Source organism: Fomitopsis serialis (genome assembly GCF_022376445.1).
Source record: "Fomitopsis serialis strain Sig1Antser10 chromosome Unknown B0H18scaffold_102, whole genome shotgun sequence".
Taxonomy (NCBI): Eukaryota; Fungi; Basidiomycota; class Agaricomycetes; order Polyporales; family Fomitopsidaceae; genus Fomitopsis; species Fomitopsis serialis.
This window is the reverse complement of record NW_025955062.1, coordinates 70,736-97,582: the sequence shown is the minus strand read 5'-3', so window position 1 is coordinate 97,582 and position 26,847 is coordinate 70,736. Positions and strand designations below refer to the sequence as shown.

At 58.1% G+C, this 26,847-nt stretch overlaps 9 protein-coding genes across 9 annotated transcripts; 3 read left to right on the top strand and 6 right to left on the bottom strand.

The window, feature by feature from the left end:
- Window positions 1-66: 66 nt before the first annotated feature.
- On the top strand, window positions 67-3,977 carry B0H18DRAFT_37008 (SIT4 phosphatase-associated protein-domain-containing protein). The gene is made up of 11 exons (XM_048037794.1): window positions 67-197; window positions 252-461; window positions 534-735; window positions 795-929; window positions 992-1,594; window positions 1,645-2,409; window positions 2,462-2,643; window positions 2,694-3,120; window positions 3,208-3,393; window positions 3,446-3,511; window positions 3,573-3,977. The coding sequence occupies exons 1-11, from the start codon at window positions 187-189 to the stop codon at window positions 3,855-3,857; spliced, it is 3,072 nt and encodes a 1,023-aa protein (XP_047888306.1). The 5' UTR covers window positions 67-186; the 3' UTR covers window positions 3,858-3,977.
- Window positions 3,978-4,378: 401 nt separating this feature from the next.
- B0H18DRAFT_1214627 (uncharacterized protein) lies at window positions 4,379-5,172 on the bottom strand (the record flags this gene model as incomplete). Its single annotated transcript, XM_048036591.1, has 4 exons — window positions 4,379-4,589; window positions 4,640-4,821; window positions 4,881-4,957; window positions 5,027-5,172. Coding segments are annotated over 4 exons (461 nt in total), but the record flags the coding sequence as incomplete, so codon positions are not given.
- A 1,133-nt stretch (window positions 5,173-6,305) lies between these two features.
- On the top strand, window positions 6,306-7,347 carry B0H18DRAFT_1087085 (uncharacterized protein; the record flags this gene model as incomplete). Its single annotated transcript, XM_048032131.1, has 6 exons — window positions 6,306-6,347; window positions 6,413-6,566; window positions 6,620-6,697; window positions 6,750-6,852; window positions 6,978-7,125; window positions 7,189-7,347. 6 exons carry the CDS (start codon window positions 6,306-6,308, stop codon window positions 7,345-7,347), a joined length of 684 nt encoding a protein of 227 aa, XP_047888304.1.
- A 695-nt stretch (window positions 7,348-8,042) lies between these two features.
- On the bottom strand, window positions 8,043-10,623 carry B0H18DRAFT_1034656 (thiamine diphosphate-binding protein). The gene is made up of 7 exons (XM_048030263.1): window positions 10,356-10,623; window positions 9,994-10,305; window positions 9,767-9,897; window positions 9,412-9,696; window positions 8,899-9,287; window positions 8,654-8,846; window positions 8,043-8,598 (listed from the first exon to the last, which is right to left on the bottom strand). Exons 1-7 carry the CDS (start codon window positions 10,544-10,546, stop codon window positions 8,306-8,308), a joined length of 1,794 nt encoding a protein of 597 aa, XP_047888303.1. The 5' UTR covers window positions 10,547-10,623; the 3' UTR covers window positions 8,043-8,305.
- Window positions 10,624-11,509: 886 nt separating this feature from the next.
- B0H18DRAFT_1087083 (WD40-repeat-containing domain protein) lies at window positions 11,510-12,827 on the top strand (the record flags this gene model as incomplete). Its single annotated transcript, XM_048032130.1, has 6 exons — window positions 11,510-11,526; window positions 11,583-11,923; window positions 11,947-11,999; window positions 12,058-12,226; window positions 12,326-12,450; window positions 12,477-12,827. The coding sequence occupies 6 exons, from the start codon at window positions 11,510-11,512 to the stop codon at window positions 12,825-12,827; spliced, it is 1,056 nt and encodes a 351-aa protein (XP_047888302.1).
- A 247-nt stretch (window positions 12,828-13,074) lies between these two features.
- Window positions 13,075-14,793, bottom strand: B0H18DRAFT_1087082 (uncharacterized protein; the record flags this gene model as incomplete). Its single annotated transcript, XM_048032129.1, has 7 exons — window positions 13,075-13,894; window positions 14,002-14,081; window positions 14,205-14,301; window positions 14,386-14,511; window positions 14,559-14,583; window positions 14,607-14,617; window positions 14,672-14,793. The coding sequence occupies 7 exons, from the start codon at window positions 14,791-14,793 to the stop codon at window positions 13,075-13,077; spliced, it is 1,281 nt and encodes a 426-aa protein (XP_047888301.1).
- Window positions 14,794-15,741: 948 nt separating this feature from the next.
- Window positions 15,742-18,883, bottom strand: B0H18DRAFT_1034649 (transmembrane amino acid transporter protein-domain-containing protein). Its single transcript, XM_048030262.1, has 16 exons — window positions 18,403-18,883; window positions 18,278-18,345; window positions 17,957-18,221; window positions 17,769-17,897; window positions 17,602-17,711; window positions 17,521-17,536; window positions 17,415-17,461; window positions 17,103-17,312; window positions 17,019-17,032; window positions 16,843-16,959; window positions 16,539-16,589; window positions 16,433-16,454; window positions 16,270-16,362; window positions 16,160-16,217; window positions 15,942-16,104; window positions 15,742-15,877 (listed from the first exon to the last, which is right to left on the bottom strand). The coding sequence occupies exons 1-15, from the start codon at window positions 18,551-18,553 to the stop codon at window positions 16,046-16,048; spliced, it is 1,410 nt and encodes a 469-aa protein (XP_047888300.1). The 5' UTR covers window positions 18,554-18,883; the 3' UTR covers window positions 15,742-15,877; window positions 15,942-16,045.
- Window positions 18,884-20,264: 1,381 nt separating this feature from the next.
- On the bottom strand, window positions 20,265-22,918 carry B0H18DRAFT_1214621 (transmembrane amino acid transporter protein-domain-containing protein). Its single transcript, XM_048036590.1, has 15 exons — window positions 22,592-22,918; window positions 22,462-22,529; window positions 22,138-22,402; window positions 21,949-22,077; window positions 21,769-21,884; window positions 21,693-21,708; window positions 21,594-21,640; window positions 21,284-21,493; window positions 21,206-21,219; window positions 21,020-21,136; window positions 20,920-20,970; window positions 20,836-20,857; window positions 20,667-20,759; window positions 20,542-20,599; window positions 20,265-20,488 (listed from the first exon to the last, which is right to left on the bottom strand). The coding sequence occupies exons 1-15, from the start codon at window positions 22,722-22,724 to the stop codon at window positions 20,409-20,411; spliced, it is 1,419 nt and encodes a 472-aa protein (XP_047888299.1). The 5' UTR covers window positions 22,725-22,918; the 3' UTR covers window positions 20,265-20,408.
- Window positions 22,919-23,522: 604 nt separating this feature from the next.
- Window positions 23,523-26,795, bottom strand: B0H18DRAFT_1034640 (glycoside hydrolase family 27 protein). Its single transcript, XM_048030261.1, has 23 exons — window positions 26,675-26,795; window positions 26,474-26,623; window positions 26,253-26,414; window positions 26,180-26,194; window positions 26,105-26,121; window positions 25,993-26,055; window positions 25,845-25,923; window positions 25,730-25,790; window positions 25,660-25,672; window positions 25,538-25,599; window positions 25,444-25,488; window positions 25,376-25,392; window positions 25,282-25,320; window positions 25,136-25,224; window positions 25,030-25,074; window positions 24,921-24,973; window positions 24,814-24,868; window positions 24,747-24,754; window positions 24,606-24,693; window positions 24,419-24,532; window positions 24,274-24,351; window positions 24,129-24,215; window positions 23,523-24,004 (listed from the first exon to the last, which is right to left on the bottom strand). The coding sequence occupies exons 2-23, from the start codon at window positions 26,514-26,516 to the stop codon at window positions 23,804-23,806; spliced, it is 1,434 nt and encodes a 477-aa protein (XP_047888298.1). The 5' UTR covers window positions 26,517-26,623; window positions 26,675-26,795; the 3' UTR covers window positions 23,523-23,803.
- Between the last annotated feature and the right edge of the window lie 52 nt (window positions 26,796-26,847).

Here is a 26,847-nt window from a genome sequence, read left to right as displayed (position 1 = left end):
TGAGTGCTCGAAGACGCGTCTATGACAGAAATGGCGATAGACGCTAGCAGCACCTACACCCCCTGCTATACACCTACACTCACTGCTTCGGCCTGTCTATACTGCTTTCAAACTACTGTCAGCGACTGACTGGTGATACGACAAAGCAGGCAACATCAGTCCATCGTATAGCCTTTGCGGTCCCGCATGTTCTGGAGGTAGTGACCACGATAGCTACTCTCAATTGACCGCTTCACATCTACCGTCGACAGATTTGGCTTCCACAATGCGTCCACGATTGATAGTCTCCTGGATAAGGAGGACGTATCATTAGAGGCTATCTTAGACGAAGACGACCTGCTCCAGGAGTGCAAAGCCCAGAACACGCGACTCGTCAGCTACTTCCAGCGGATAGATGTGCTGCAGCGCTTGCTTGGCTATGTGACGGGCCAGATTGAGGGGGAGGATAGGGGTCGATTCAAGTGAGCCATGAGTCCATTCTTGCGTGTTCTGTGCGATTACTCAGGTCGGTGGTATGACGGCTATGACTGAAGGTACCCATACGTCTCCACCGAGGTCCTGTGCAGCGAAATATGGACCATAGTAGAAACATGCCTCAACAACCGCGAGCAGTTGCTCACCCCATTTTGGGAGACAGTCATGGACAGGTCACCAGAAGACATGAAGACGCAGATGGTCATGGCGTCCCAGTTCGCCAAGATAAATGCTGTTTTCTTGAGCAAAAAGCCTGCGGAGGTGAACGCGTTTTTCTTCCTCTCACATTTGTGGAAGTGAATATGGAGCTCCGTGCTCAGATGCTTGCTTTCATTCGATCGCAACCGAACATCGTAGACCGACTGCTTCGCCACATCGAGACTCCCGCGTTCGCCGACCTGCTCGTCAGGATCATCCAGCTGGACGAGCAGCCCGCCGGTGCAACCGTTCTCGACGTATGTTCTCTTTGCTCTGCAGTATGCTCTACCCCGAACTCCTCTTACCTCAAGGCGTGTAGTGGCTATCCGAAGAGAACCTTATGTCTCGCCTCGTCGACCTGCTTTCCCCTGCTTACAGCCCCGACATGCACACGGTCGTCTCCGAGCTCATCAAGGGCATCATCTCCATGGCTGCTCCTTCACCTGGCGCTGGCATTGCTGACAACCAAGTCTCGCCCTCAAACTGCTTTGCAAGAGAGCTGGCTCACCGTGACAGCGTCTCCAAGCTAGTTAGCTATATCCTCTGTGATTTTGGCCCGACCGTACCGGAACCCTCAACACCTACTGGCCCTGAGACAATCCAAGCCGACTCTGCGCAAACGAAAGCCGACCCGGAGTGCGCTGCATCATCTGTCGTGCAGTCTATTTGCATCATCATCGAGCTGATTCGGCAAAACAACTCGGACTATTTTGAGCCGTATCTGTTCCACACACTGCGCAACCGGCTGATACAGATACAGCAGCAGCTACAGATGAATAGGCAGGGTGGCCGCGAGGCGCTCGAGGCGGCGTTCAACGAAATGGTTAACCGTATGGGCGTCGTGCACCTCGGACCTTTGCTGGATATCATGTGCGACAAGTTGGACACATTGCAGCAATTCCTCCGGCAACCAAGATCCATGGTAACATTACTCGCCCTTGCCAATCCCCCGGTTACTAACACTATGTTTAGAGTGGGCATGTCTTGACCACAGTGGGCGAATTGACGCCGTTAACCTTCGAACGTTACCGGATATGCGAGCTCTATGCTGAGCTATTGCACGCATCAAATATGTCATTGCTCAATCGACCACGGGAATATGACAATCTGTACGATGCCTCTGGTCGGCTACAGGGTGGATTGTCCGCACTGGAACAACTGGCTCAGGTTATTGCTATCGGCTCCGGTGGCGAACCGAACGAGGATGACATGGACGACGAAGAGGGCGACGAGGTCGAACCCGCTCACGACTTCCCCGTTCATAATGCGCAAAACGACTCGTCGTCGCTTCTGGACTCTGACGAGGATATGAGCGGGGACGACGAACCGGGCAGCTCCGATGACGACGCCATGGAAGAAATTGCCATGTACGATGAACCAGGGTCCAACGTGAACAAGGATCCTCTTCTGACGGCGTCTCCCCTCTCCCGCTCGTCTCCTCTACTCTCATCATCACCCTCCGTTCCATCCTCATCATCACCGAGCTTCGTCCCATCAGCCAACCTGGTGCCCTCTCCCGGTACCTCCCCCACAGATGTGCCCGCCATCACACTTCCACGCCAAAACTCTTGGAATTCTGGATCAGATACGGACACGCTTTCAAGACCGCGGTCAAGTAGTTCTCGCCGGAGCACCCGGAGACAGAGCACAATGGAGAACTTCGCCAACGGGCGTCCGGTACTCGGCGAGAGGCTGAAGCAGCGGTTTCTTGAAGCCAACGTCGTGTCTACCCTTCTCGTGGGTCTGTTACCTGTTCTTGACTGGACAAGCGGGCTGACGACGAACAAAGGATCTGTTTTTCGACTTTCCTTGGAACAATTTTCTTCACAGTGTAGTGTACGACCTCATCCATCAGATTCTGACAGGTCGAATCGACGGTGGGTTCAACCGCGAGCTCACAATAGCACTATTCCGGGACGCGCGATTGATGCACCGCATCATCGAGGGCTCAAAGCGAAACGATCAGGAAAGGTCCGTGCCACGGTCCATCATCTCTTCTACTCCCTAACCCTACATATCAGTGCAAAGCCGAAAGGCGTCCGCCTGGGCTACATGGGCCACCTAACGCTCATCTCCGAGGACGTGATCGGCGCACTCGAGCACTTCCCGCCCGACTTGCGGCTGCTCGCCGCGCAGTACGCGCCGCAGCCGGAGTGGGACGAGTACGTGACGGGGCGGTACAAGGAGACGAAGAAGAAGGACACGATCCTGCTCGGCGGGGGCAAGCCCGTCGTCGCGCCGGGCATGCGCAACGGGTCCGCGGCGTGGAAGGTCGACGAGGCGGACACGGGCACGGCGCCGGGGCGAGCCGCGCAGCAGGACGGCGAGGACGGCGAGGGCCAGATGAAGGGCGAGTTCCGGCGGACGGCGAAGATGCGCGAGGGGAGCGCGGACTTTGGTACGATGGACGATGACGACGAGGAGTTTTCGCGGGCGGGGCCGCCGCATGTAAGCGCGTCTCTTCCCTTCCCTGTTCTTCTGCTGTTCGTTCCGGCGTCGGAGGTGTGCTGATGTGTTCATTGTGATGTGTGACAGTTCGCGCAGTACCTGGCGCAGGAGATGCAGTCCGCGGAGCATTTCGAGTCGGCGGACGAGGCGTCGGACGATGAGGAGGAGGACGGCGGGTGGCTAGCCCATTCGACGTTCGACCTCCGCCCGCCGCCCGTGTCTGCGCGGCAGCATGAAGGCGATCGAAGACCGCTCAGTACGAGTGGGTTTGACGTACGTCCCGCCAGCGGTTGAAACAATGTCTATTCACTCATCCCGCCGATAGGATGCCTTCGCTCCATCTAACAGCCAGAGTCACAACAGCGGCCCCTTCGAAGACCCCTTCGACGACGTACGTACACCTCCGATCCGCTCCCTCACTGCTCCCCATCCCATACTAACCATCCCTCCAGGACACCTTCGGCCCCTTCTCCGACACGGCGGCGGCGAGCGGGGTGGACCCATTCACGTTCTCGTCCACGTCGCGCCTCGCCGAGGAGCCCGAGCCCGAGGCGGAGCACCTCGAGGACGCGTCGTTCGACTCGTTCGGCGACTTTGGCGACTTCCAGAGCGCGGAGAGCGGGTCGGCGGACGGGGGCGGCGCGGGGAGCTGGAGCTTCGCGAGCACGTCGAGCACGGGCTCGCTCGACGAGTTCGGCGGGGGGTCGCCCCAGGGGAAGGCGGAACGGACTCAGTGAGGAGGGTTGCTGGGGAGCTGCTAGCTATTGGCTGGGCGCGGCGACGGTTGTCGTTCTTGAACTTGGAACTTTGTGACGAGGGATGTGTTCTGTGATGCGATTTGAGGTGTGGTGACGAGAAGTGCCTGGTTGTTGTAGTTACGAAATCCCATGTATTGCGTGCGTCGCACCGGCGACGGTACGGCGCGCTGCGCGCGACGATGTAACGGTAGGTAGTACTTGTGTCTGCTCTGCTATGTATGCCACCTAGATATCACAGCATACATGTACATCCGCTTCGAGGCAAGGACTGCATGTGCAATGCCGAAGTCGAGTGGTATCAGGGCTACACGCCAACGAGGCTCACAGGCGACTGTCTAGTGCCAAGACGAATAAAAATACAGTGTAGCGGGTGTCTTCTGCTCATGTCTCCCCAATGCGAACCGTACAGTATACTTAAGGAGTATGGTAGTCTTCGGCGGCGTTCAGTGGTCGGGCGCGCGCGTGGGGGGTCGTGATGCACACCTCGCTGTGTGCGTCTGCGTGCTGGACTAGCGGCTATCCAGGCCGGACGCGCAGCTGGCGTGGGGCAGCGCTGGGACGCGGTGCAGGTAGAGTTCATGTAGGTATCGTCGGTCCGAGCGCAAGTCACCATTGTGGTTTCGTTCCGTGTCCGTCGGAGGATCCGCTGCCCGGGCTAGACTTGGGGTCGTTCTTGGGAGGCTTGGCCTTCACGTCGTCGGCCGGTAGGGACTGTTCGAGTCTAAGGCCGGATAGCTCACGGGACGCAGACGGCAACTCACCTCGAGCACTACAGACTCGTCCGAGGAGGTCGACGAGGCGGGCGACTCGGGTCGCCTTGACTGCCGCCGCCGTGCTTCCCGTGTGGTGCGAGCGATGGCGCGCTGCGCACGCTCCTTTCTCCGCCTGCGCTGGCGGATGCTGACCCAGACGACGGTGGCGACGACGGCGAGGATCACGAATACTGCGTAGAGACGGCGCATCAGCCGAGGACTCGGTACGGAGAGCCGGAGTGCGACGCACCGATGACAATCACCACGGCGATGACCCAGCCGCTGCTCTCTGGCGAGGGCGGCGTGCCGTCGTCCGAGTCGCCGTCGCTGTGCGGGAGAAACGCGTCGGGGGTCAGTGCTGCTGCACAGGAGGGGCTCAGCCACCGGGGGAGTCACCTGACTTACTCTCTTGCGATCGGGCGCGCGGTGGCGGCGAGCGCCCAGGCGAGAAGTACGGGGAAGGCGGCGTGGGGGCGCATTGGAAGGTCGAAGGCGGCTGGCGGGGCGAGGAAGACGGTGGTGGCGAAGAGAGAAGGCGAGTTGGGAGGGCAGCGGGACGGGAGGATTATATGATAGGCTGGTGCGCCAAGGAGGCGGCGCCCTGGGATGCGCTTGGCTCGCCAAGCGGGCGGCGAGCGATGACAAGAACTGACAAGCCGCCTTCTGCCCTCCGACCCATCTCCTTCCGCCCGACATCCCCGCTGCGGCCACTTTCAAATCTGCATTGCGCGCGATAAGTGCTCCCCGTGCGCACTGGTACCACTGCAGCGAGCGAGCCAGTGGCTGCCGGCGTGTGCTTGGACCCGGGGTGCGTACTGCGTCTCATCCGAACCTCGGCGCGCTGGGTCTCGCGCGATCCTCGATTGACTGGGATGCCCTCACGCCGAGCGTGTGCCGGCTCGTCCCTTGCCAGTTCCCCGCCGTCCAAGCCCACGACCACGCTCACCGTGCTCTTGCTCTGGTCTGGGCTGCGCGGCCACAAGAGAAGGCGCAGCACGGCACGCGTATCGTCTTTACATGTGGGTCCGTGCCATGTCAGCAGTCGCAGATGGGCCGCAGGATATCAGTGGACGGTCTGATTGCTGGGCCCCATCATGTCTGGACGAGACATCCTGGCGAATCTGCAACTGGGCGTACTCGGCGGACGACCACGCCCTCTTGCTTCTCTTACATGAGGATGAACGTGCCTCGTATATGGCCTCCTCGCTCACGACTCCTGCTGCTTCGTTCTCAAGACAATCCGAGGCAGACTCCAGCATTTCCGCGGCACTTCGCCGGCAAGGCCTTGGCTGCGGCGAGCAGAACGAGCGGTGGCAGTGCGCTCGGCAGTGCCGGGCGTGCCGTGTTCGCGGAGTAGCGGCATGGCCCCGCCTGTGCGGCCGCTGAGATGCGGAGTGCCAAGAGGGAATCCCGCCGATTGCCTTCCCGATCAGGGCTAGCGAACGGCCGATGGCGCCACGTGCGCTCGCGCGATCGCTGGGCCCGCTCGTGCGGCGACCTTGCGTCTTGGTCTCTCTCTGCCTGCTGCTAGCCCTCTCTCCGCCCCGCCATTCGTCACCACTTCGGGAACGAGGCTGCCCAGATGCTCGCCCTCTCCCGTGGCCCACGCCTCGCTGCCCCTCTCAAGCCCGCGCTGCTCTCACGCCGAGCCTTCGCCCAGACGCACACGCGCAGGATGCCCGTCGACCCCGCCGCGTTCGTGCAGCAGGGCAGGAAGGTGCGTGCTCCGTCGCTGGCTCGTGCGGGGGTCGACAGAGCGCGGAGGCTGAGCGCACCGGTCAGATAGTCGCGATCGGCCGCAACTACGCGGAGCACATCAAGGAGCTCAGCAACGACGCGCCGAAGGAGCCCATGTTCTTCATTAAGCCGACCACGAGCTATCTTCCGTCGGGCGGGAACGTCGAGATCCCGCGCGGCGTGACTGCCCACTACGAGGGTGCGTGTGTCTCCGCTCGCTGTCGTGCGGGAGTTGAGGGGGTATGGGATTAGTGGAGCTCGGCTTGGTCGTAGGCAAGACGGGAAGGGACATCTCGCAGGCGGACGCGGTCGCGCATGTCGCGGGATATGGTGCGCACACCCACCCCTCGGCGCGTGGCAGCTCGCTCATGCTCGTGTGCAGCCCTCGCTGTGGACATGACCGCGCGAAACATGCAGGACGTGGTCAAGAAGAAGGGCCACCCCTGGAGCGCCGTCAAAGGCTTCGACACATTCACGCCCATCAGGTAAGCTTCCCGCATGTCTGGTCGCGCCTCTCCTCACACATCTTGGCGCGGCTCAACCAGCGTACATCCCGAAGTCCGCCGTGTCTGACCCGAACGACCTCCGGCTGACGCTCAAGGTGAACCAGCCTCTCCCGCTCCGGTTGGGGTGTGTGGTTTAACGGCCGTCCGGATTGCGTAGGTGAACGGTGTCACGAAGCAGGACGGCAACACCAACCAGATGATTTTCAAGATCCCGCGCATGCTGAGCACATATCCTCCATCATGACTCTTGAGGTACGCCCTTCCCTCATACCCGTTCATCGTCCCTCTCTCCGAATTCTTATGCCCTCTGTCCAGGCGGGTGACCTCGTCCTGACGGGCACGCCCTCGGGCGTGGGTCCCCTCGTTCCGGGCGACCACGTCGCATGTACGCTCACGGACAGCTCCGGCACGCAGCTTGCCGCGCTCGAATTCCGCGCTGTGCAGCGCGAGGGCGGGTACAGCTTCCAGCCGTGAGTCGGCTGGAAGCCGACGCGACAGTAACATAATCCTAAGTGTACCTGAAAGGATAAATGCTGGATCTATGTTACTTGATAGGGTGCATAGAACGAGGGGGTCCAGCCCTTCTGACGCGCTCATCGAATCACTCATTCAACCATCGTATGACAGTCAGTTCGACTGCATCCGAGCAGACGATCCACGTTCATTCTAGACGTCTGTGGGAGTCTTCGAGTGTCCGCAGATGCCTTCCGGTAAGTTAGCTCGCGAGGCGTCGCCAGGCTGGACCAGCTCACGGGTACCACTATTAGACTCGTCCGAACCCGACCGAGCAGAATTCGCGGAACTGGTCAGTACTTGTCAGTGCAGGCGCGCTCCGAGGAGTATGTGTCCCCGCTGGATGGCGCCTCCGCGAACGTAGGCTCGGAGGGCGACAGATCGAAGTTAGGCTTCATGACGCCAGTACTTATGGAGATGAAGAAGACTCCATGCATGCGGTGCTTTCGATCGAGATGTTCGTGTCAATGACAGGCGTGAGTACCGACGGGAAATCCACTTGTCTTCGCGGGTTTGTCGATAGCGTCATGAGCCATGACTGTCTGCTGTCATCTATACGGAACCCGTCGTAGTACAGCGCGCGCGCTGGATACTTAGTGCCCTACGCAAGCCACCTGCTTGGACTGCCGACATATCCCACTTGCATTGACAGACTATTTGCAAACGTAGTGAACCTCCTCCACAATTCATTTATTGCTTTTCGCGCGACTCGACTCGACTACCTACGAAAAATAGTTGTGCGCAAAATTTGATGATAGCTACAGTGATTGTCCCACACCGACAGGGGGACTTTTTTGCTTCTTCTCGTCAATCATGATCATGCACGACGGAACCGGCAGCGGATATGCGAAGAATGCTCGGGATCGACCACAAACCCCAAATGCGAAATAAAGATGCGACACACTCAATGAACACGGGCCTACGCCTTCATCAGCCCGTTCGGGTCGTATTTGCCCATCAGGGACTTGTGGAGGATCTGCTCGTGCAGCGCCTTGCCCGCGGGGACCATCGGGAACACGTGCTCGTTCGTCTCGACCATGCACTCGAGCAGGACCGGACGCGCGTTGTCGTACTCGAGGAACTCCTTCATCTTCGCCGGCAGCTCCGCCGCGCTCTCCACGCGGATGGCGTGCACGCCCATCGCGCGCGCGAGCGCGACGAAGTCGGGGTTTGTCATGCGCGTGTGTGCGTACCGCGCGTCGTAGAACAGGTCTGCGAGGGAGGTTAGATGGGTGCGGAGATGAAGAGATCGAGGAGGCGGGCGTACCTTGCCATTGGAGGACCATGCCCTGGAACTCGTTGTTCAGCACCATGACCTTGACGCCGATGTTGTACTGCGACGCGGTCTGCAGCTCCATCGCGGTCATGCTGAACGACGCGTCTCCGTCGATGTCCACGACGATCTTGTTCGGCGCACCGACCTTCGCACCGATGGCTGCGGGCAGACCGAAGCCCATCGTCTATAATTATCATCAGTACATGTGCGGCTCGCGCGGGACGCAGACCACTCACTCCCAGACCGCCGGAGGTGACAATGCTCCGCGGGTGCCGCCACCGGTAGTGCTGCGCGGCCCACATCTGGTGCTGGCCGACACCGGTCGTGATGACCACGTCTTCCTTCCGATCGGCCGTCTGCCTGTCCAGCTCCTCGATGACCTCCTGCGGTTTCATCATCGTGCCGGGCGCGTCTGCGGACTTCTCGTACGTGAACGGGAACTCCGCCTTCCACTTCTTGATATCTGCGAACCACTTCTCGCGCGGGGCGCCACGGATCAGGGGCACCAGCGACGCCATGTTCGTCACGACGTCGCCGAGCACGGGGATGGACGCCTCGACGACCTTGTTGATGTTCTTGGGCTGGATTTCGAAGTGGATGATCCCGCCCCGGCCCTCCGCGGCCGCTGCGCGTGCGGCAGGCGCGAACCGGTCGACCTTGCCGTTACACGGTCGTCGAACCGCCCGCCGAGGGCGATCACGACGTCGGCCTGCTGCATCGCGAGGTTCGCATATGCGACCCGTGCATACCCAGCATGTGCAGACTCTTCTCGTCCATCTCGTCGAACGCGCCGAGACCCTGCAGGGTCGTTGTAACGGGGATGTTACCCTGCTGCGCGAGCTGCTTCAGCAACTTGGGGCCCAGGGAGGACGAGAGGACACCGGCGCCAGCGTAGATCAGGGGCCGCTTGGCCTGGTTGATGAGGTTCGCAGCACGCTCGATCTGGACCATGTCGGTCGGCTGGTCGGAGGAAGGAGGGGGTTCGAGGGAGGCCGAGGGGCGGCCAGGGGTAGTCGCCTTGAACGGCAGAGGGTCTTGAGCACCCCAGCAGTATGTCCTTCGGCAGGTCTACGAGACGGGACCAGGCCGTCCGGAGGTCGCGACCTTGAACGCTCGTTATTCTCCGCGGGAGCTCTGCAACGTCCTTGACCATGACGTTCCACTTCGTGCATGAGCGCGAGATGCCAATGATGTCGGCCTCCTGGAAGGCGTCGAGCCAATCAGAGAAGTCGCACCTGTCCGCAGAATACGACCAGCGGGACGCCATCGCTCAAAGCGTCCTGCATGGGCGTCACCACGTTTGTCGCTCCGGGGCCGGAAGTCACAAGCACGACACCGGGCTTCCTGTGACGCGCGCGTAGCCCTCCGCCATATGACCTGCGCCTTGCTCGTGCCGTGGTAGGACAAAGTCGAACTGGGGCGAGTTGTAGATGGCATCGAAGACAGGGAGGATCGCACCGCCGGGATATCCAACATGTGCTTGACCCCATGGCGGACCATCATCTCGTGGAAGATCTGGCCGCCGACATGCCGACGAAGAATGGTCGAGGGGACCTTCAGGATGAGGCCCGAGCATGGGGGGAGGCATGGGTACGTTATTCTTCGATGGCACCTGCTGGAACCCAGGGGCTGGTGCCGGACGTCTACACTGGAGTGAGCAGGATCGAAAAAACATAGTCATAGCATGACTCACACCGCTCCCGTTGCGGTAGCTTCGCGGGCTGTAGAACGACTGATGTTGCGTGCATGCTCTCTTACCCTCGACCTTGCCTCGAGCATGGATGCGCTTGTGCTGGCCGCTGACGACCGGTGGCGAACGAGGGTCATGGCCGGAGCCGCTTTTGCGGTGGATGGGACGCGCATTGTCGAAGGAGTGAGAGGCATGGCGCCGACAACGAGCGGGAGGAGGGAGGGCGAGAGGGAGGGAGCAAATTGACTCGGATACTTGGTGTCGCCTGGAGTGAAGGCATCTATAGCACCTGGAGCGCTCGAGTCATCATTCAGTCAGCTGACTGCTATGAATTACCCCGCACCCCGATCAGGCAGGTCCTGTCTTCATGCCTCACCTCTCTTCTGATCGACTGGTAGCGTCCCCGGGCCCTCCAGCTGCTCTCGCTCTGCGCACCTTGGCTCGGAAGCTCCTGCGCTACATGGAGAAACGATCATGTCCTAGCACTCCCAACTGCCATACTTCTCATCGCAGGAACGCTCTCTCAGGTCTGAGGACTCGCGTACTGACGCTGTGATACACAGCGGCCGTCATCCGCGTCAGTACTTCAGTCCCAAGGAGACAACTCGCTACAAGGCCATGGTAGCGCATGGCCACTAGAATGACGTCGTTCTCGTCCTGAAATCATGTCGATCATAGAGCGCCGAATGCAGGACGTCATTCCGCAATGAACGCCTCACTAGCATCTTCAAAATCGTCAAATTACTATCCGTGGGCGACTCGGACGTGCCCGATAAACCATGTGAGGCAGCATAGAAAGCGAGCGTCTCACCATCGTACAGTTCATGCAACCGGCGATTAGATCCCAAGCTTGGTGCGTCCAGCCCGCAGAGCATGTCGAACACAGGTATTGTCGTCTCCACCCCGCCAGTCGTTGATGCGCAGCTCTCCTTCGATGCTGACGCCACCCTTGTAGATGATGCTGATTCTTCTGTATGGGGGGAGCTTCTCCGGAAAGATCAGCTATGGGTTGGACACGGTTCTGAGACAGCCTTCGCGATGCTATCTTAGGCAGAGAAGACGACAGGGACTTCCACAGCCTGGTGCACCACCTCTCCCACACCCGTACGAGATCCTGTACAAATCCAGGCAGCTCTCCCGCACGCGTTGGACGGAGAATGAGAGCCCGAGGCATGTCAGCGTCCCTGTACACGGGCGATCTGTGGTGACGTGTCTGCTCATCGCGGGGAGACGCATCATAACCGCGTCGGATGATCATACGATCAGCATCCACTCTCTGCCAACGGGCGAGCTCATACGCACCTTGAAGGGCCACAGAGGCGGCGTGTGGAGTTTAGCCGTGACTCGGAATATCCTCGTCAGCGGGTCGACTGATCGGACGGTCCGTGTATGGGATCTAGACACCGGCCGCTGCACTCACACCTTTGGCGGTCATACAAGCACCGTACGCTGCGTTGCGATCGTGCGACCCGAGTTCATCGATGTCAAGCAAGACGACGGCACTACGGTGCAAGAGGAGTGGCCCAAACACCCGCTCATCGTGTCGGCGAGTAGGGACCATACGCTCAGGTGTGGGCTCTACCGAAGCCCGGAGACGCCGAGTTCCATTCGTCCGTGGACGAAGGTGGTGCGGTGGAAGATGATACGGTATCCGGCCGTCATGGATCTGATTCCTCTGTTCTGACCCGGTTGGTCGTTGCCACAGGAGACGAATCCGTACCACAAGCTGCTTCTAGAGGGCCATGACGACGCAATCCGCGGGCTAGCAGCGCGCGGGCGAACCATAGTCTCCGGGGGCTACGATTGCATAGTGGGCGTGTGGGACGCCATCACCGGCACCTGCAAGTGGGTCCTCGCCGGCCATACAGAGAAAGGTGTGTCCGTCGACCAGCCGACTTAAGAGCCCAGCGCTCAATACGCTGACTGTGGTGTCCTCGATAGTGTACTGTGTAGCGCTTGATATGCATCGGGAGCGCGCGTACTCGGGGGGATGGACGGTACCGTACGGGTCTGGAACCTAGAAACAGGAGAATGCCAACACGTGCTGAGGGGCCACACGTCCCTCGTCGGGCTCCTCTCCCTCTCGCCCTCTCTCCTCGTTCTGGCTCCGCCGACGGGACGCAGCGAGTCTGGGACCCAGACACGGGCGATCACATCGAGACTCTCGTTGACTCCTCACTCCGCCCCAGCGCCGTCACGTGCTCCCAGCACGACGGCTTCAAGGTGCTCGCCGGGAGCGACGGCGCGCTGAAGATGTGGGATGTCCAGAGCGGAATGGAGCTGCGCGACTTGCTCCAAGGTGTGGTGGGCGTGTGGCAGGTTGCGTTCGAAGGCCGGTGGTGTGTGGCCGCGAGCAGCAACGTTAACTGTACGATGTTGGATATTTGGGACTTTGCGCGTGAAGACGATGCGGAGTGGATTAGGGAGTCCCCGGACGCTGCGTATGACGAGTATAGCGATGTAGAGGAGCATTGATATGACGCCGTGTCCCTGGAACCTAATCGTGCATCGCACAACCAGGTGCCGCAATATATTGTCAGTCAGTTGCACGCGCTTCTGAAGACTTCACGTATCATACATTTCCGCCGTATTGCTACTGTTGACAAACAAGAAATCAAACTATCTACCAGCTACATCGAACCTTGAACTATGGGGACCACAAGAGGAATGCGACGTCCGTAGCGTCTCCGTACAATACCAACCAGTCCCACCTGACGTCCTCCTACGGCTTCGGAGTGCTCTCCAAAATAGCCTGGAGCATCGCCGTCCCGACCTTCGTCGCGTCCTCGAACCGCGGCTCGAAGAACGACGCCGTCTCCAGAAATCGTTGCTGGTAGAGCTCGAAGCTGCCGAACGATATGCACTGGCTCCACCCGCGCGCCGCGACGACGAACTCGAGGTCGTTCGCGCGGTACGTCGTGTCGTAGAGCGCGGCGTGGATCGCGTGGTCGAGGCGCTCCTGCGAGCGGAAGAGGTACTCCGACACGCCGAGGAGCATCCGGAAGAGCGGCGTCGCGGCGAGGTCGAGGTGCACGAAGGGCTGGATGCCGAGCGCGGCCCAGCAGTCGACCATCGCGAGGAGGGACAGGTGCGAGTTCGCGGTGTGCGTGTTCGGGGGCGCGTCGCCGTTGCCGTTGCCGTTCCCGTTCCCGTTGGCCTTCCCGTTCCCGTTCGCGCCCGAGCCCCGCCGCCAGAGGCTGAACCGGTCGAGGATGTCCTCGCTGAGGAGGATCGGTGCGCGCGTCGTGACGCTGCCATCGCGCGACTTGGTGCCGAACACCTTGTCGCGCGCCTCGTAGATGCGGCGGCGCATGCCCTCGGCGTCGCCGCCGATCATGAGCTTGTAGATCTCGGTCGTGCTCCGCGCGTACTGGTCGATCTGTATCCGCGCGGACGGGTTGAGGATCGCGAGCCCGGCGTAGACGTGCCACTTGTTGGAGTAGATCCGGAGCATGATGTTCACCTTCACGGTCTCGATGCCGCCGACGGCGTGGCCCGTCTCCCAGGGGTACTCTTTCTCGTTCGACCATGCCGTGCCCATGCTGGCAGCGATGAAAGAGACGGTGTCAGACGGGCCTCGCGCACATCGATAGCGGGGAGACACCCCGGGCAGGGAGGGAGCTTACCTCAGGAAGGCGGCGTGCGTCACAGCCTGTGTGTTGCGGTGACGATGTCATGGTCCTCGTAGGAGAGATAGACGTAACGCGACTTGAGCGGCCGTAGGATGTTCTCCACCAACCGGAGCGCCCATCAGGTGCGCGATGTCTGATGAGCACCTGGAACTAAGACATGAGGTAGGGTCCTATGTCAGCAGCAGCAACCTTACTCACCAGGGCTGGCCTAGTGGCGAACGGTTGGGCCGTGCAGCGAGTGACATGATACGATGTGCACATCTTGCGGGAGGTATTTCTCAAATGCGGCCTTTTCAGGGGCTTTGACGGACGTTTGCCTGAGACGATGGCGCCCACTTTGTAGCTGTGCGTCGAGGAATTAAGGTTCAGCGTGCGTGAGAAGAGAAGACCAAACGCTCGACGCACAGGGTCCATACGTGGCGACAACGCGGTCGATGAACTCGGCCTCCACCGAGTACATGATGAAGTCCGCTATCCGGGACACCTGGTGGCCGTCCACCAGCACAGGATGCTGGGTTGTCTGCCGTCTCGACAATGAGCGACATGACGAGGTCGAGCGAGCACAGCGTCTGACTCACTCTCGTACTTTGCTTTGAGCGCTTCGTATTTGGCGGTTGGTCACAAACATAGATCCTGGACGCCACGGGTAGCATGAGCACCACAAGGCTGGAGACTGCTGGATACCACTTTTTCCACCCTCCTTCGTAGAGTATTTGGGCGTACATAGTACCCATCGAGCCCATACCAATCACGCCGATGGCGGGCTGCTCCTCGACGGGCGAGTCCGGGGTAATGTCAGGTCGAATCATGTCGAGTCAAGTCGCTGCAGGTGTGCTGATGGACCCCACTGTCATGAGCGAGCGCACTCTTATAGCAGCCCCGAGCGAGGGACGCGGAAGCGCACCTCGGACCGCGGATCTCCAATAGGACTCGGACAGGACGTGCGGGGTATAAGGCAATTGAGCGGAGGCAACCCGCGCGGCGCGTGTCGCGGGCGCGATCAGACGAGTGCGAGGACGAGCAGGGAGCTATCTAGACGCGTGCAGCTGTGCGCGCCAGGGTGACCACGGTACCGAGTGCCGCCAGGTGTCTAAACAAGGTTCGGCGGTGCGACGCGCGCGAGCGACTTCGCTGCCTAGTAGTAATAGTATGACTACACCTGGGTGAATGCTGACAGGCGGACTGGATGAACAGTCCGAGCGGGGATGCGCTGGGCGGGTGGTTGAGCGAGACCCGGGGCGAGCGGCAGGTAGGAGGAGGACCAGTGGTTTGCTGGGAGGGTGTTCCAGAAAGCGGGGGAGGGCTATATACCCAATCCAGATCCCGGGCGCAGTGCAGATCGCAATCTCGATGGCACTGTGGCTGCGTCCTCAGGCTCAGGGTCCCGCGAACAACGGCCAGCCTCTTCTCATCACACACCCAGGCAGGGAACTGAGCTCATCCCTGCGTGGGCGCAGAGGCCCTGTCGCGGTCACATGCGCCTTGTGCATGGGTTTCACCGCCAGACGCACAGCAGCCTGGGAGTCAAGCGCCCACGACAGTCCGAGTCGGTCTCTCGGCCTCACCACGACAGTCGGTCGCTCGGCCTCATCCTCGACCTTCGTGCGAGCGCGGCCGAGGCCTCCATTCCTCATCGCCCGCTAGACCCCATCGATGACGACGAAGACGGCTCCGAGGCATGTTCGAGAAGGCTGGTCATTGACATCTCGAAGACGAAGAGCGTCCCGGTGAGAAGCGATCACACGGATCGCGAGCCCCTCTTCACACTCAATCGGCTTTGTGGCGCACGCTCAGCTTCATACAGCAAACCGTATCATAGATTATAGGTAGACGGGTATCGCCATCTCGCGTCTGATACATAAGAGCCGTGGTATAAGTTATTAGATGGTACATCTATGCAGCAAGAATGATGCAGATAAATCATGACGGATGTTAGACAGCCAGCGCATCGACGCCCACAGCACAGACCCACTGAACAGCGCACACCCAAGATGCCTGCTTTTCGCACGTGAAGACACGTCCCAACCGTATCCGCACCCACCGCCCAATCACGACGGCCGCTCAGGCGAGGGCCTGACTCGCGCACGTAAACGGGCCTGGGAACTGGCCGTTCCGGTAACCTGCACAAATTCGCCGATGACAATCCCGAAAAACCGCTGGAGACGAAGGACGCACCATCGACGATGCTGTCTATGCTCGCGTACAAGCCCGCGACCATGATGAACGCCCCCATCTGCGCGCGAGGGAATGAGACTAGGGTTAGGGTCCTGCCACGAAACACGCACCAGAATGATGGACGCCCAGAACACCGTCTTGCAGCGCTGCCACGGCGTCGCCCACCGCTCCCCGCGGGGTGTCAGATGGAACCAGAAGATGCCCTGCAAGCCACAGCGTTATCAGTGAGCTTTGATCAACGTGCGTGAGCGCGCGGCAGGAGAGGGGACTCACGGAGATACCGTATGTGAACCAGCTGTGTGGGACGTGTGTGAAGCGAATGGGGGTATCGGTGAGTACGGCGTCAGGCGTTGGGAAGGAAGCGCGCGCGTATGCGTACCTTGCGAAGAGCGAGGAGATAACCCCTAGGAGATCGTTGAAGAACGGGATTCTAGACGGCGCGCAAGCGTGTATTAGCAAATGGCCCAAACCATACTCCCGAAGTGGAATGAAAAAAATGGAGGTTGTGAAATAGCTGTTCGATGGCGAGCGCATATGAAGGCGCGAAGCCGCGCACGGACCCCTCCCACTCCGCGTGCGAGCGGAAGCCCTCGCGCTGTCGCGCTGTCTTCCCCGCGCGTACACGCCATGTCTGCCATCTGCACCCCGTATTCGATGGACCGAGACAGGAAACGAACACTCACACTTCTGCGATGATAAACGCGACCGCCCAGATCGCGAAGCAGATCCCGATCCACGTCAGCCAGCCTGTCCACGAATGCGCGGTCATGTGTCGGGAAGTGACGCCGTCGCGGCGGAATCTGCGGGGCGAACGATCAGGTCAGCACTCTGCGGCCTGCGCGCATATATATGCACTCACAATCTGACGAACACCTGGACCGCGCCAACACCCCACATCAGCACCAGCAAACAAGCACCCACTCTTTCAACTCTAGAAACGCACCAGCTTCGCACACACATGGCCGTTGATCACACCCGCAATCATGATCGTCGGGAGGGCTATACCGTACGCGACCTTGCGCAGCGTCGTGCCCGTGTTGCCCAGCGCAGGCGAGACCGTCTCTGTGCCCGCGTACGCATATACTACGATGCCTACAATCAGGTAGATCGTCGTATCCGCAATCTGCAGGAAGTAGAGTGCCTTGGCGAAGTCCTGGAGGGGTTAAGGAAACGGTGAAGGTTAGCCCCGGGCATGACGAAGTGAATGAGGAACGAGCTAGTGTGAGGAATGGGATAAGAGCTGGGCGATGCTGACCTCGGGTTTCTTCATCTCTGCGATAAACGTAAAGAACCCGACGTGTCCTATAGTGACCAGCGAGTGAGTTCCTCCACAAACACAATGGATGGCGCCTGATACGGACCCGCGTATGCAAAAATCTGGATGAGATGCAGGTATGAGATGCGCACGCTCCTGCCAAGGTAAGGTTTATTTCACGACTCACAATGTCAGTCACAGCGAGGAAGGCGCTGGCGAAGCTAAGGTTCGCGGTAGAAGTGACACCGCCCTGATGGCCTGCGACACCGACGCCAATCATCGTTATCATCACAGCGGCTGGAGGTGAGGAGCGCTCAGTACGCGGTCGTGTGAAGGTGAATGTGCGTTACTCACCGACGATCGAGATGAACGAGGCAACACTAAGATACGAGATGCCGTCAAGCGTTCGCGGGAGAGTGAGGACAAGACATATGATGGCGGAAATGCCGGCCCAGAGCACAGAGCATGAAGCTCCCGAAGTAACTGGAGTCAAGTAGGCGAGTTACTGAGGCAGCGTAGATCACAAGGCATGGATCACGTACTGGTGTCGAACGCAATCATCCCAGTCAGGACGTGACTTCCGCAAAGGAAGACCATGAAAATGACTTGCGCCGCGCCGAGTACTTCACGACCAATCGGCCCCCCGAGGATCATACCCGCATCAGCCATATTGTGGACATGGGGGTAGCGCAGCTTGAACGCGCCGATCATGTAACCGGTGAGAGTCGCGGTCGCTCCGAGGCCAATGACGAGGATACAGCCTGCGACCATTCCGAGGCTCTGGAACACGGAGGGTATCGATAGGACCTGATTTGGGTGGATCAGAGGACACTTATATGCGTCAATTTCAGAAACATGCGCACCCCAAGTGAGACGGTTTCTGCCAGCATGAGTGCGGCGGCTTTCCACCACACCATGGTACGGTACACGACTGTAGGGGCAACACATACTGAACAAGAAGTTTCAACCGAGGAAAAAAATTGCGCACTGTCTGCAGACCCCTCATCTCCATAGACGTCAAACTCGTCGGTCGTCACTGCAGTCTGCCCCTTCATCTGGCCGTTTTTCTCATATGCTCCAGTGCGATCAAGGGCTTCGTCGTGGCTGTCCATGGTCGTAGAGGGAGGTGTTGAAGTCATGTCGCAGAACGATCCCGTCAGCGACTCTGTGTGGGGGAAGATGGATGAGGGAGGCCGCCGGAGGGTGGACGGGGAGCTTGGGCGAGAGAGGAGTAGCAGAGGCGACGAAAGTCAGCCCTATGTATTTGATGAAGAGCGCCTCGCGTGGAGATGAAGTCAGCGGCTGTCGGGGCCATCGCAGGGCTTCTGCTGGGCCTCGTCAGTGCGCTGTGTCACATCTCTGCCAGCCGCTCACAGCCGCTCCACTCTCCACCCCATAACGCGCCCACGTGACCATACACCGCGTCCCCGCCGTCCCCGGCATCGGCCGCGTCTCGGTTCTTCTATGCAACGCCCACCCCGGATGTGCCCGTCGAGCCCGCCGATTGACCACGATCGTGCCCTTTCCCGCCGGCCTTTCGACCAGCCGTGCAACAAAGGCGTCCCACTCGACCATCGCCCGCGAGTGCGCGACCTGTAAAATTTTCTTCATTTCATCAAATTTGTAACGCAGCGGAACCAAGCAGTGCTTCGATTCTCGCGGATGACGACCACATTGATCATCGATGCTCGGGCCATGCACGTAGATCAATTGAATGTCCCAGATCACCGTGGCACTGTCACTATCGTCTGTTAGCCTCCTCATTCGATGAACGACAGGCCTTGGATCAACTCACCGAGTACTGACGCGACGGCGAAGATACTATAGCCGGCCGTTGCAATCGACAGGCACTAGCGGGCACAGCATGCAGAGCATCGGCGGCAACTGCAAACAGTTCTCTCTGCATTTCGTGCAGCAACCGAGGACCACGCCACATGTGCTCTCACCGTACCACATACTGAGCCTGATTCTCCGTGAACGCAGGCGAAGAGACCGACGCGTCGGACGCCACGCCTGTCAAAACCTTTATCGAAGTATGTCAGATGGTCTCTAGCACCGGTATACACCCAAGGCGCCCGCGTCACAAGACACCACAGAAGCTGTTCATGATCGCAAGTAGAAGGTCCACTCGGCCGTCCCAAGTAAGCATATGCATAGCATTTGAACTCACCCATGATCTTGGAACGGAGGAGCCGGACTTATCCTTGCTGTCGGTCTGTCATGTCCTCCTTCAAGGGCTTACCATACGGAGCAACGCTGTAGTGACGCTCGGGGTCGTCATCGCATGAAAAGCCGCTCTGGGGCGGGGCCAGTCTCAGTCGCTTGCATTGGCAGGTGCCGCCGAACTGCGAGACCGGTGAACAGATCCTATCTATCAGGCTTCAGCTCCCTCTCTCAACGAAGCATCAAGTGCACGCGCCCTTTTTGACTGATGCTGCCACTCAGAATCCGCTTCCGTTCCACATCATGATGATGTCACCCAGCGGCACTTGGATGATGGGGGTATGTCGAGACGGGACATAGGCCCCACAACCGATTAATAGGCCTAAGTAACGAGTGAATGACATACAAGCAGAAGCGCGAACGGACTCACCTAACCTTGCATATACGATACCTGTGCCAGATATCCAGTTGCTCAATCTCCATGACGGCTCAGCACCTTGGAAAGAAGAGCGAGAATGAAGAATCAGTCGATCTGACAGGCGAGACTTGCCCTCGAATGCACGCCGAGACGCATGGCACAGCAAGAATGTGTGCCCATACGCGTTTGCGTTCAGACCTCACCCAGGCTTTCTGTTCTGCTCGCAATAAGCGTCGTGATCCGGCCTGTTAGTTAGCCAATGAAAATCTGCTCTGTTCGCGATGCGAGTATCCAGGTGAGTCGTGTAGAATAGATGTAGAGTAGATCCCAACCGGTCACAGCAGCCGCGGGCGCATTGCTGTAATCTTTCGCAACCTTGCGCACAGCTCCATCTGTACCACTCCGCACCATCGCTAACTGAACCGCGATGGCGACTCATACGAGGCCTGATTCGCGCACGTAAAGGGACCCGAGAACTGGCTGCTCTTATAACCTGCAGACCTGACTCAGATGCCAGAGACGGAGCTCTCGGGAGAGGTAACGCACCCTGGATGATGCTGTCGATGCTCGCATACAGGCCCCCGACCATGATGAACGCACCCATCTACGCAGACGGAATGAGTATAGGGTTAGGGTTCTGCTAAGACCCTCTACTGAGGCGGAACACGCACCAGGATGATGGATGCCCAGAAGATCGTCTTGAACCGCTGCCACGGTGTTGACCACCGCTCAGAACGCGGTGTCAGATGGAACCAGAAGATTCCCTGCATGCAGGTTCATTGGTCAATCGAATTGTCGGGCGTACTTACGCGTGCCGGAGACCGGAAAGGCGGTACTCACGGAGATGCCATACGTGAACCAACTGTGCGGGGTGTGAGAGTGCAATTGAGTCGGTTTATGGAGAAACCGGAAGTGTATGCATACCTTGCGAACAGCGATGACATGACTCCCAGGAGATCATTGAAGAACGGGATCCTACCCAACGTTGAAGTGGCTCGGATACAACTGCGTTACAAGCACTCACAGTTCCGCAATGATGAACGCGATCGTCCAGATCGCCAGGCAGATTCCGACCCACGTTAGCCAACCTGTCCACGAGTGCGTAGTCATATGCCGAGACGCAACACCGTTCCTGCGGAACCTGCACAGCCCGACGAAGGATTGCAGTCAGCATAGTTTTGTCTTTGGCCATGTACGTCTGTGCGCTTACAATCTGATGAACACCTATATGTGGCATCGACACTGAGTTCTGAACGGCGCGTCGTTGATGATCGAATGAACCACGTACTAGCTTTGCGGTGACATGCCCATTAATCACGCCCGAGATCAAGATCGTCGGCAGCGCAATTCCGTACGCGACCTTGCGCAGTGTCGTGCCCGTGTTACCTAGCGCGGGCGATACTGTGTCCGCACCAGTATATGCGTATACAACAACGCCTACGACGAGGTAGAGCGTCGTGTCAGCGATCTGCAGGGCATAGAGCGCCTTCGCGAAGTCCTATGTAACAGGAGAGGGTAATTGAAGTCAGACTGAGAAACAGGGACAGTGGCTGCAGTGAAAGGAAGGGATTGACGGATAAGGTGCTGACGAGACTGACCGCAGGGTTCTTCATTTCCGAAAGGAACGTGAAGAAAGTGACATGGCCTACAACCAGACATAAGTTCCAAAGGGTTGTCGAATGTTGCTTGACACAAACCTGAGTACGCAAAAACCTAGGTGCAGGGCGAATGTAAGGGAAGCTACTGGGAGTACAATGCACTGGTACCACTCACGATGTCTGTGACGGCAAGGAAGGCGCTGGAAAACTTCAGGCCCGCGGTCGTGCCAGTGGTAACACCGCCGCGATGGCCTGCCACGCCAACTCCAATCATCGTAATCAACACAGCGGCTAGATTCACAGAGCGTTCAGTGGGGAGAAGTATGTTGGATTACACTGCTGAAGCGATGCTCACTGAAGACCGAGGTGAAAGAAGCTACACTTAGGTACGAGATGCCGTTGAGGGTCCGTGGGAGGGTCAAGACGAGGCAAATGATGGCGGCTACGGCAGACCAGAGCACGGAGCACGAAGCTCCAGCGGTGACTACCAAACCCGTGAGCTAAAGATACTCAATGGCTAGATATGAATGGAAACTTCACGCACTGGTGTCGAAGGCGATCATGCCAGTCAAGGCATGACCACCACAGGAGAAGACCAAGAATACGACCTGGGCCGCGCCGAGAACTTCACGCCCGATTGGCCCCGCCAGGACCATTCCTGCGTCGGCCATGTTGTGGACGTGCGGATAGCGAAGCTTAAACGCGCCGATCATGTATCCCGTTGCGGTCGCGATTGCTCCGAGGCCGATGACGAGTATGCAGCCGGCAACCATCCCGAGAGTCTCAAATACGGAAGGTATTGACAGAATCTGGTTCATTCAATGAGACGCTGTAGGCCGGTAGAGTGATGTGGTGACAGGAAACATACCCCGAGTGAAACTGTTTCTGCCAACATGAGTGCAGCGGCTTTCCACCACACCATGGTGCGGTATTTTACTGTGAGCGTAGAACGCGTAGTAAGTAGCAGGCACTAGAATTCAGAGAAAGAGACCGCGCACTGTCTGCGAACCGTTCATCTCCATAGACATCAAACTCGTTTGTTGTCGTGGGTTCCTTATTCGACCGCTCCGTCTGCCCACCATGCTTCTCGTATGACCCAGTGCCATTGAGTACTTCATCATTGCTGCCCATCTTTTGTGGAAGGACACGCGAATGCGGGTGTTACTTTAGAGATGACCGGGCCGTCGGTACCCAAGTGTCACCGTTTTCGGGTTAGGCAGGACGTGAAGGTGGACAAGAAATCGACCGCAGAGGCGAACAGAGCAACCATTTTTATGGTCCGGGAAGAGCGCCTCGCCAGTGCCTAGCCATGCGATGAAGTCACCGGCCTCGGAAGAGAGGGTGCGAACTGCGTCTTCGTCAAGTGTGATCATCCCATCCAGACTCAGGCTGATGATCCCGCCGTACACAACGCGCCCACGTGACCTAGATACGCGTATCTTCCTTGCGCGATTGACACCCGCCCTATGTCTCCGACGTCCAACGTTCGTGCATATAGACTTTCTCGTCTTCTGTGCCCAATATGTGCTCTTTTGACGATCTCGCAGAGCTGAAGACGCACCGCCAAGGCCACAGGTTTTCAATTGTCGCAATTGTCGCTCCAGAGCACGAGATCGTGAAAATTTATCCGTCTGTCCCGAGGCGCATTGCGCCACCGAGAACGACTGTCTCGAAGCGCACGTCCACATTGCTGTCGGGCTAGGAAAACCCTGGTAAAACATTCCGTTCAACTCCCCACATGCAACATGGATAACTGCGCAGTCCTCAGGCTCGTCTTCACATGCACAAAGTGGGTTCCTGGTACAGCAGACGCGTCCTTTCGACTTGTCATTGATCATGTACTTAGCTTTTCATTGAAACTGATCGATGATCGCTGAGGAGGGATACGGCAAGTCTGAGGCCGCACTGGTCACACAGCACAGTCATATAGTCTCGACCAGTTAGTTGTGTCCGCCCCCCCCCCCGAACCACCAGAGTCATCAACATCCGCACAGCTGCACAACGGACATAGCAGACACGCACAAGAGTTGTACAGAGAGACGCAGCCTCTGTTCCAAGCATACAAAACAACGTACACGAAACACGCAGTACATACATACATCATGATCGTCAAGCACAATACAGTCCATCGATATACATCCGCTCATTTCCACTGTCTCCGTCTGATCTGTCCATTTGTTCAAGAAAGTGACCTCTCGTTTTCAGGTCATTCACAGCTCCCGCACACTGCGCCCATCGTACCGCGTCCCGTTCTCCGCCATGCACCAGTTCAGGCGCATGCACGGCGGCCACAGACCTTCCGGCTCGTCGCCCGCATCTTTCAATAACAGCGCGACGACACCGTGCGCGGGTACCGCGTGTGCAGTGTAGCTGCGAATGGCCGTCCCGTTTTCCGTGTGCGTCCACAGGTCCTACTCGTCATTCGTTGATGCAACATCGACGTGCCATAGTCAACGACCGAGATGACGGAGAAGTGTTCGGAGATAGTGGTCAGCATGGTCAATCAAGTTCGGCGACGGGCCTAAAGCGACTCACGCGGACCGAGTACTGACGACCAGCCTTGATCCAGGGCGACTCCGTAAGGTTGAATGTAAGGTCCGCCGGCTCATCCAAGGTATTCAGCTGTATCATATCCGTTAACATGCTATAACGGCCCTTCAACCCCAACGACCACGCTCACCAACATGAACACCGTGCCATTCTCGCTCTCACCGCTCCAGTACTGTGCCGGGTGAGTAGCATTGTAGGTCCAATCAGGCTGAAAACATGATTCAACCAGTTCAGCGGGTTTCAATCCAGTAGGCTGTGAACGTTGATTGACTCACGTTGATTCCCCAGCGGAAGGGGCCGACGCTAGTTCCGACAACTGGGTCCTGGTTGATCGCTATGATCTCTTCGTTCTTGAGAATTGAGAGAGTCTCCTCGGAGGCAGATGGGAGCTACACTCAGAAACATCGTGCGAGTCGTTCGTGAACACTTGGCTCAGTGAATCAGAGAACGATGGAAGCTCACGTCCGTGCCAATAAGGAGAGGGGACTTCAGCAAGGCCCAAGCCGTGAAGTGCACCTTGGCCTCTTCATATGAGAGCTCGCCGTTGCCCCTGCGAGGCATGAGCGTCACCATATCATCTGAGCACGCCAATTGCCTACGTACACTTCAAGCTTCAAGGATCACCACGCCATCAGACTGGGCCACCGCAAGTAGAGGTGTGGAAACGCACCATGTCCATATCGTTGTGGCTGTAGAAGTCGTTCGCCCATGTGATGAATGAGTTCCTGTATACCGCCTCAACATATTTTATCAAAAACATCCGAGAGGGATGGCAACCTGTTGAGGATATCCATGACAGACCGCCAATTTGCGCCAATATCCTCGGTGGTCTGCAATGCATTCATCAGTGGAGTCCTAAGATTCGAAACCACAATTCATTACTCACCCGCCAGGTCTGACTGATCTTCTTGGCCCATAGCCATGGTTGTTCCTGCAGCAAAGTAGGGATGGTCAACGAAATTTGAACATAGTTCGGGCATGGGGACACTCACCTCTCCCCATTGACACAACGAAAACAGGATCGGAGGCTTGCCGGTGCTCTGAGCAAGATTTCCAATGGCGTCGGCCATCCGCTGGAACTCTGCGCGAACACTCGTCAGTGATTATCCTCGAGGCGGCATCCGATCATGAAACTAACTTCCGACCATGCCTTCTTTGATGACATCGTCAAATGGTACTGCAAATAACTTTATCAGTCTCTGCCCGCGGAGATGAAGCTCTGCCCTACGCACTCGCGCAGTTGTCGTACCTAAGACACGCGTTCAGCACGAGTAGCCCCCTGAAGCAGCGGGAGACTCACTTCAATAGATCGAAGTTCCAGTCTTCCCGGAATAGTTTAATATCCCTGCACGGCATTAGCACACCAAACGTAAAGGTGACGCAAAATGACAGACCTGTCTTCATTTTGGAAGGAACCCGGGTATATCTGGCAGGTGAACCATCCGGAGTCGCTGTACTGCAGAATGATCGGATAGCATCATGACGGCGGTCTCGGTGCAACGAACACGATGCTCACTATACCGGCTTTGCTGTGGTCACGTACTGGTGTCAGAGATTTCACGTGGAAGAATAAATGGTACACTCACAAGCCCATTTCATGTATCTTGTCAGTCAGTGTGCGCATCCCCGAGGGAAACTTTTCAGGATCTACAATATGGACTCTCGCATCAGGAGAACATGCAGAAGACACACGATGCCTACCTTCAACGATATCTCCATTCGAGTTGCGTTCTTTCTCAGAGTAGCAGTCATCGACATTAACGTAGTTGTAACCAAGATCCTTCCGGTGCACAGTCAATACGCAGAACGTGATTCCCAAGCGGCGTGCGCCAAGCAAAGCGGTACGCACGAGAAGTCCCAGAGACTTCATGAGGTCTGAAGTCTTCAGGATCTTATCTTCGTTAATGTCGCACTGGCGATTGGGTCAACTCAAGAATGCCCGCGAGTGCGATTCAACGTACATAATAGGCGTTCCAAGCTATCGCATTCAGCTCGGTCAGCTGGTTTCTGTCGATGAATTCAGGAAGGCTCCTTACTGTTGTAGCCCATGACTACCGCCCGTAAAATCTCAGTACGCAAGTGTTTGGAGCACGGTACCGTACGACGTACCGGGCAACCGGCCGGGTCGTTCATCGTCAAATGACGGTCTCCTCACAGACGAGTGTGCCGAAAAGCCAGGATGCCACAGAATGCCTGAATAGGTCAGCAAGGCCCCTATGGCAGCCACGAGTACGACTGTCATAACGGCCGTCTTCAGAACCGCGAGCCGTCCTTCGACAAGTCCTCAGTAAGCCTGCGGGTGTTTGGCGGCGCATGTAGAAGAGACATACCACGGCTGACACCTCGCGAAGGCAGCAATGGCTGCGTCTCCATCGTTCTCCTTGAGACTTAGCTACGACTCGGGCCAACGTCAATGATCCTGTCCCTTCGAGCCCGTCTGCCCCTCGGTAGACCGAGGCTCTCGTATTGACCACTACGTACTGTTCGAGATTGTTCGCAATCAGCGTGGTTCTGATCTCTGGATGAGCGACTAGATGCGCCCTAGGTCTTCCGGTGCTAACCCAGAATTGGTGTACAGTTATGCAAGACCTCGGGATGAGATAGGGATGCTGCACGCCGTCCGCTTGCGCGTTGCGTCGCAAGGCTCAAGCGTTCTCACGTCGATGCTGCGCTCGGGGCCTTCCTATACGCATGACGTACTGCG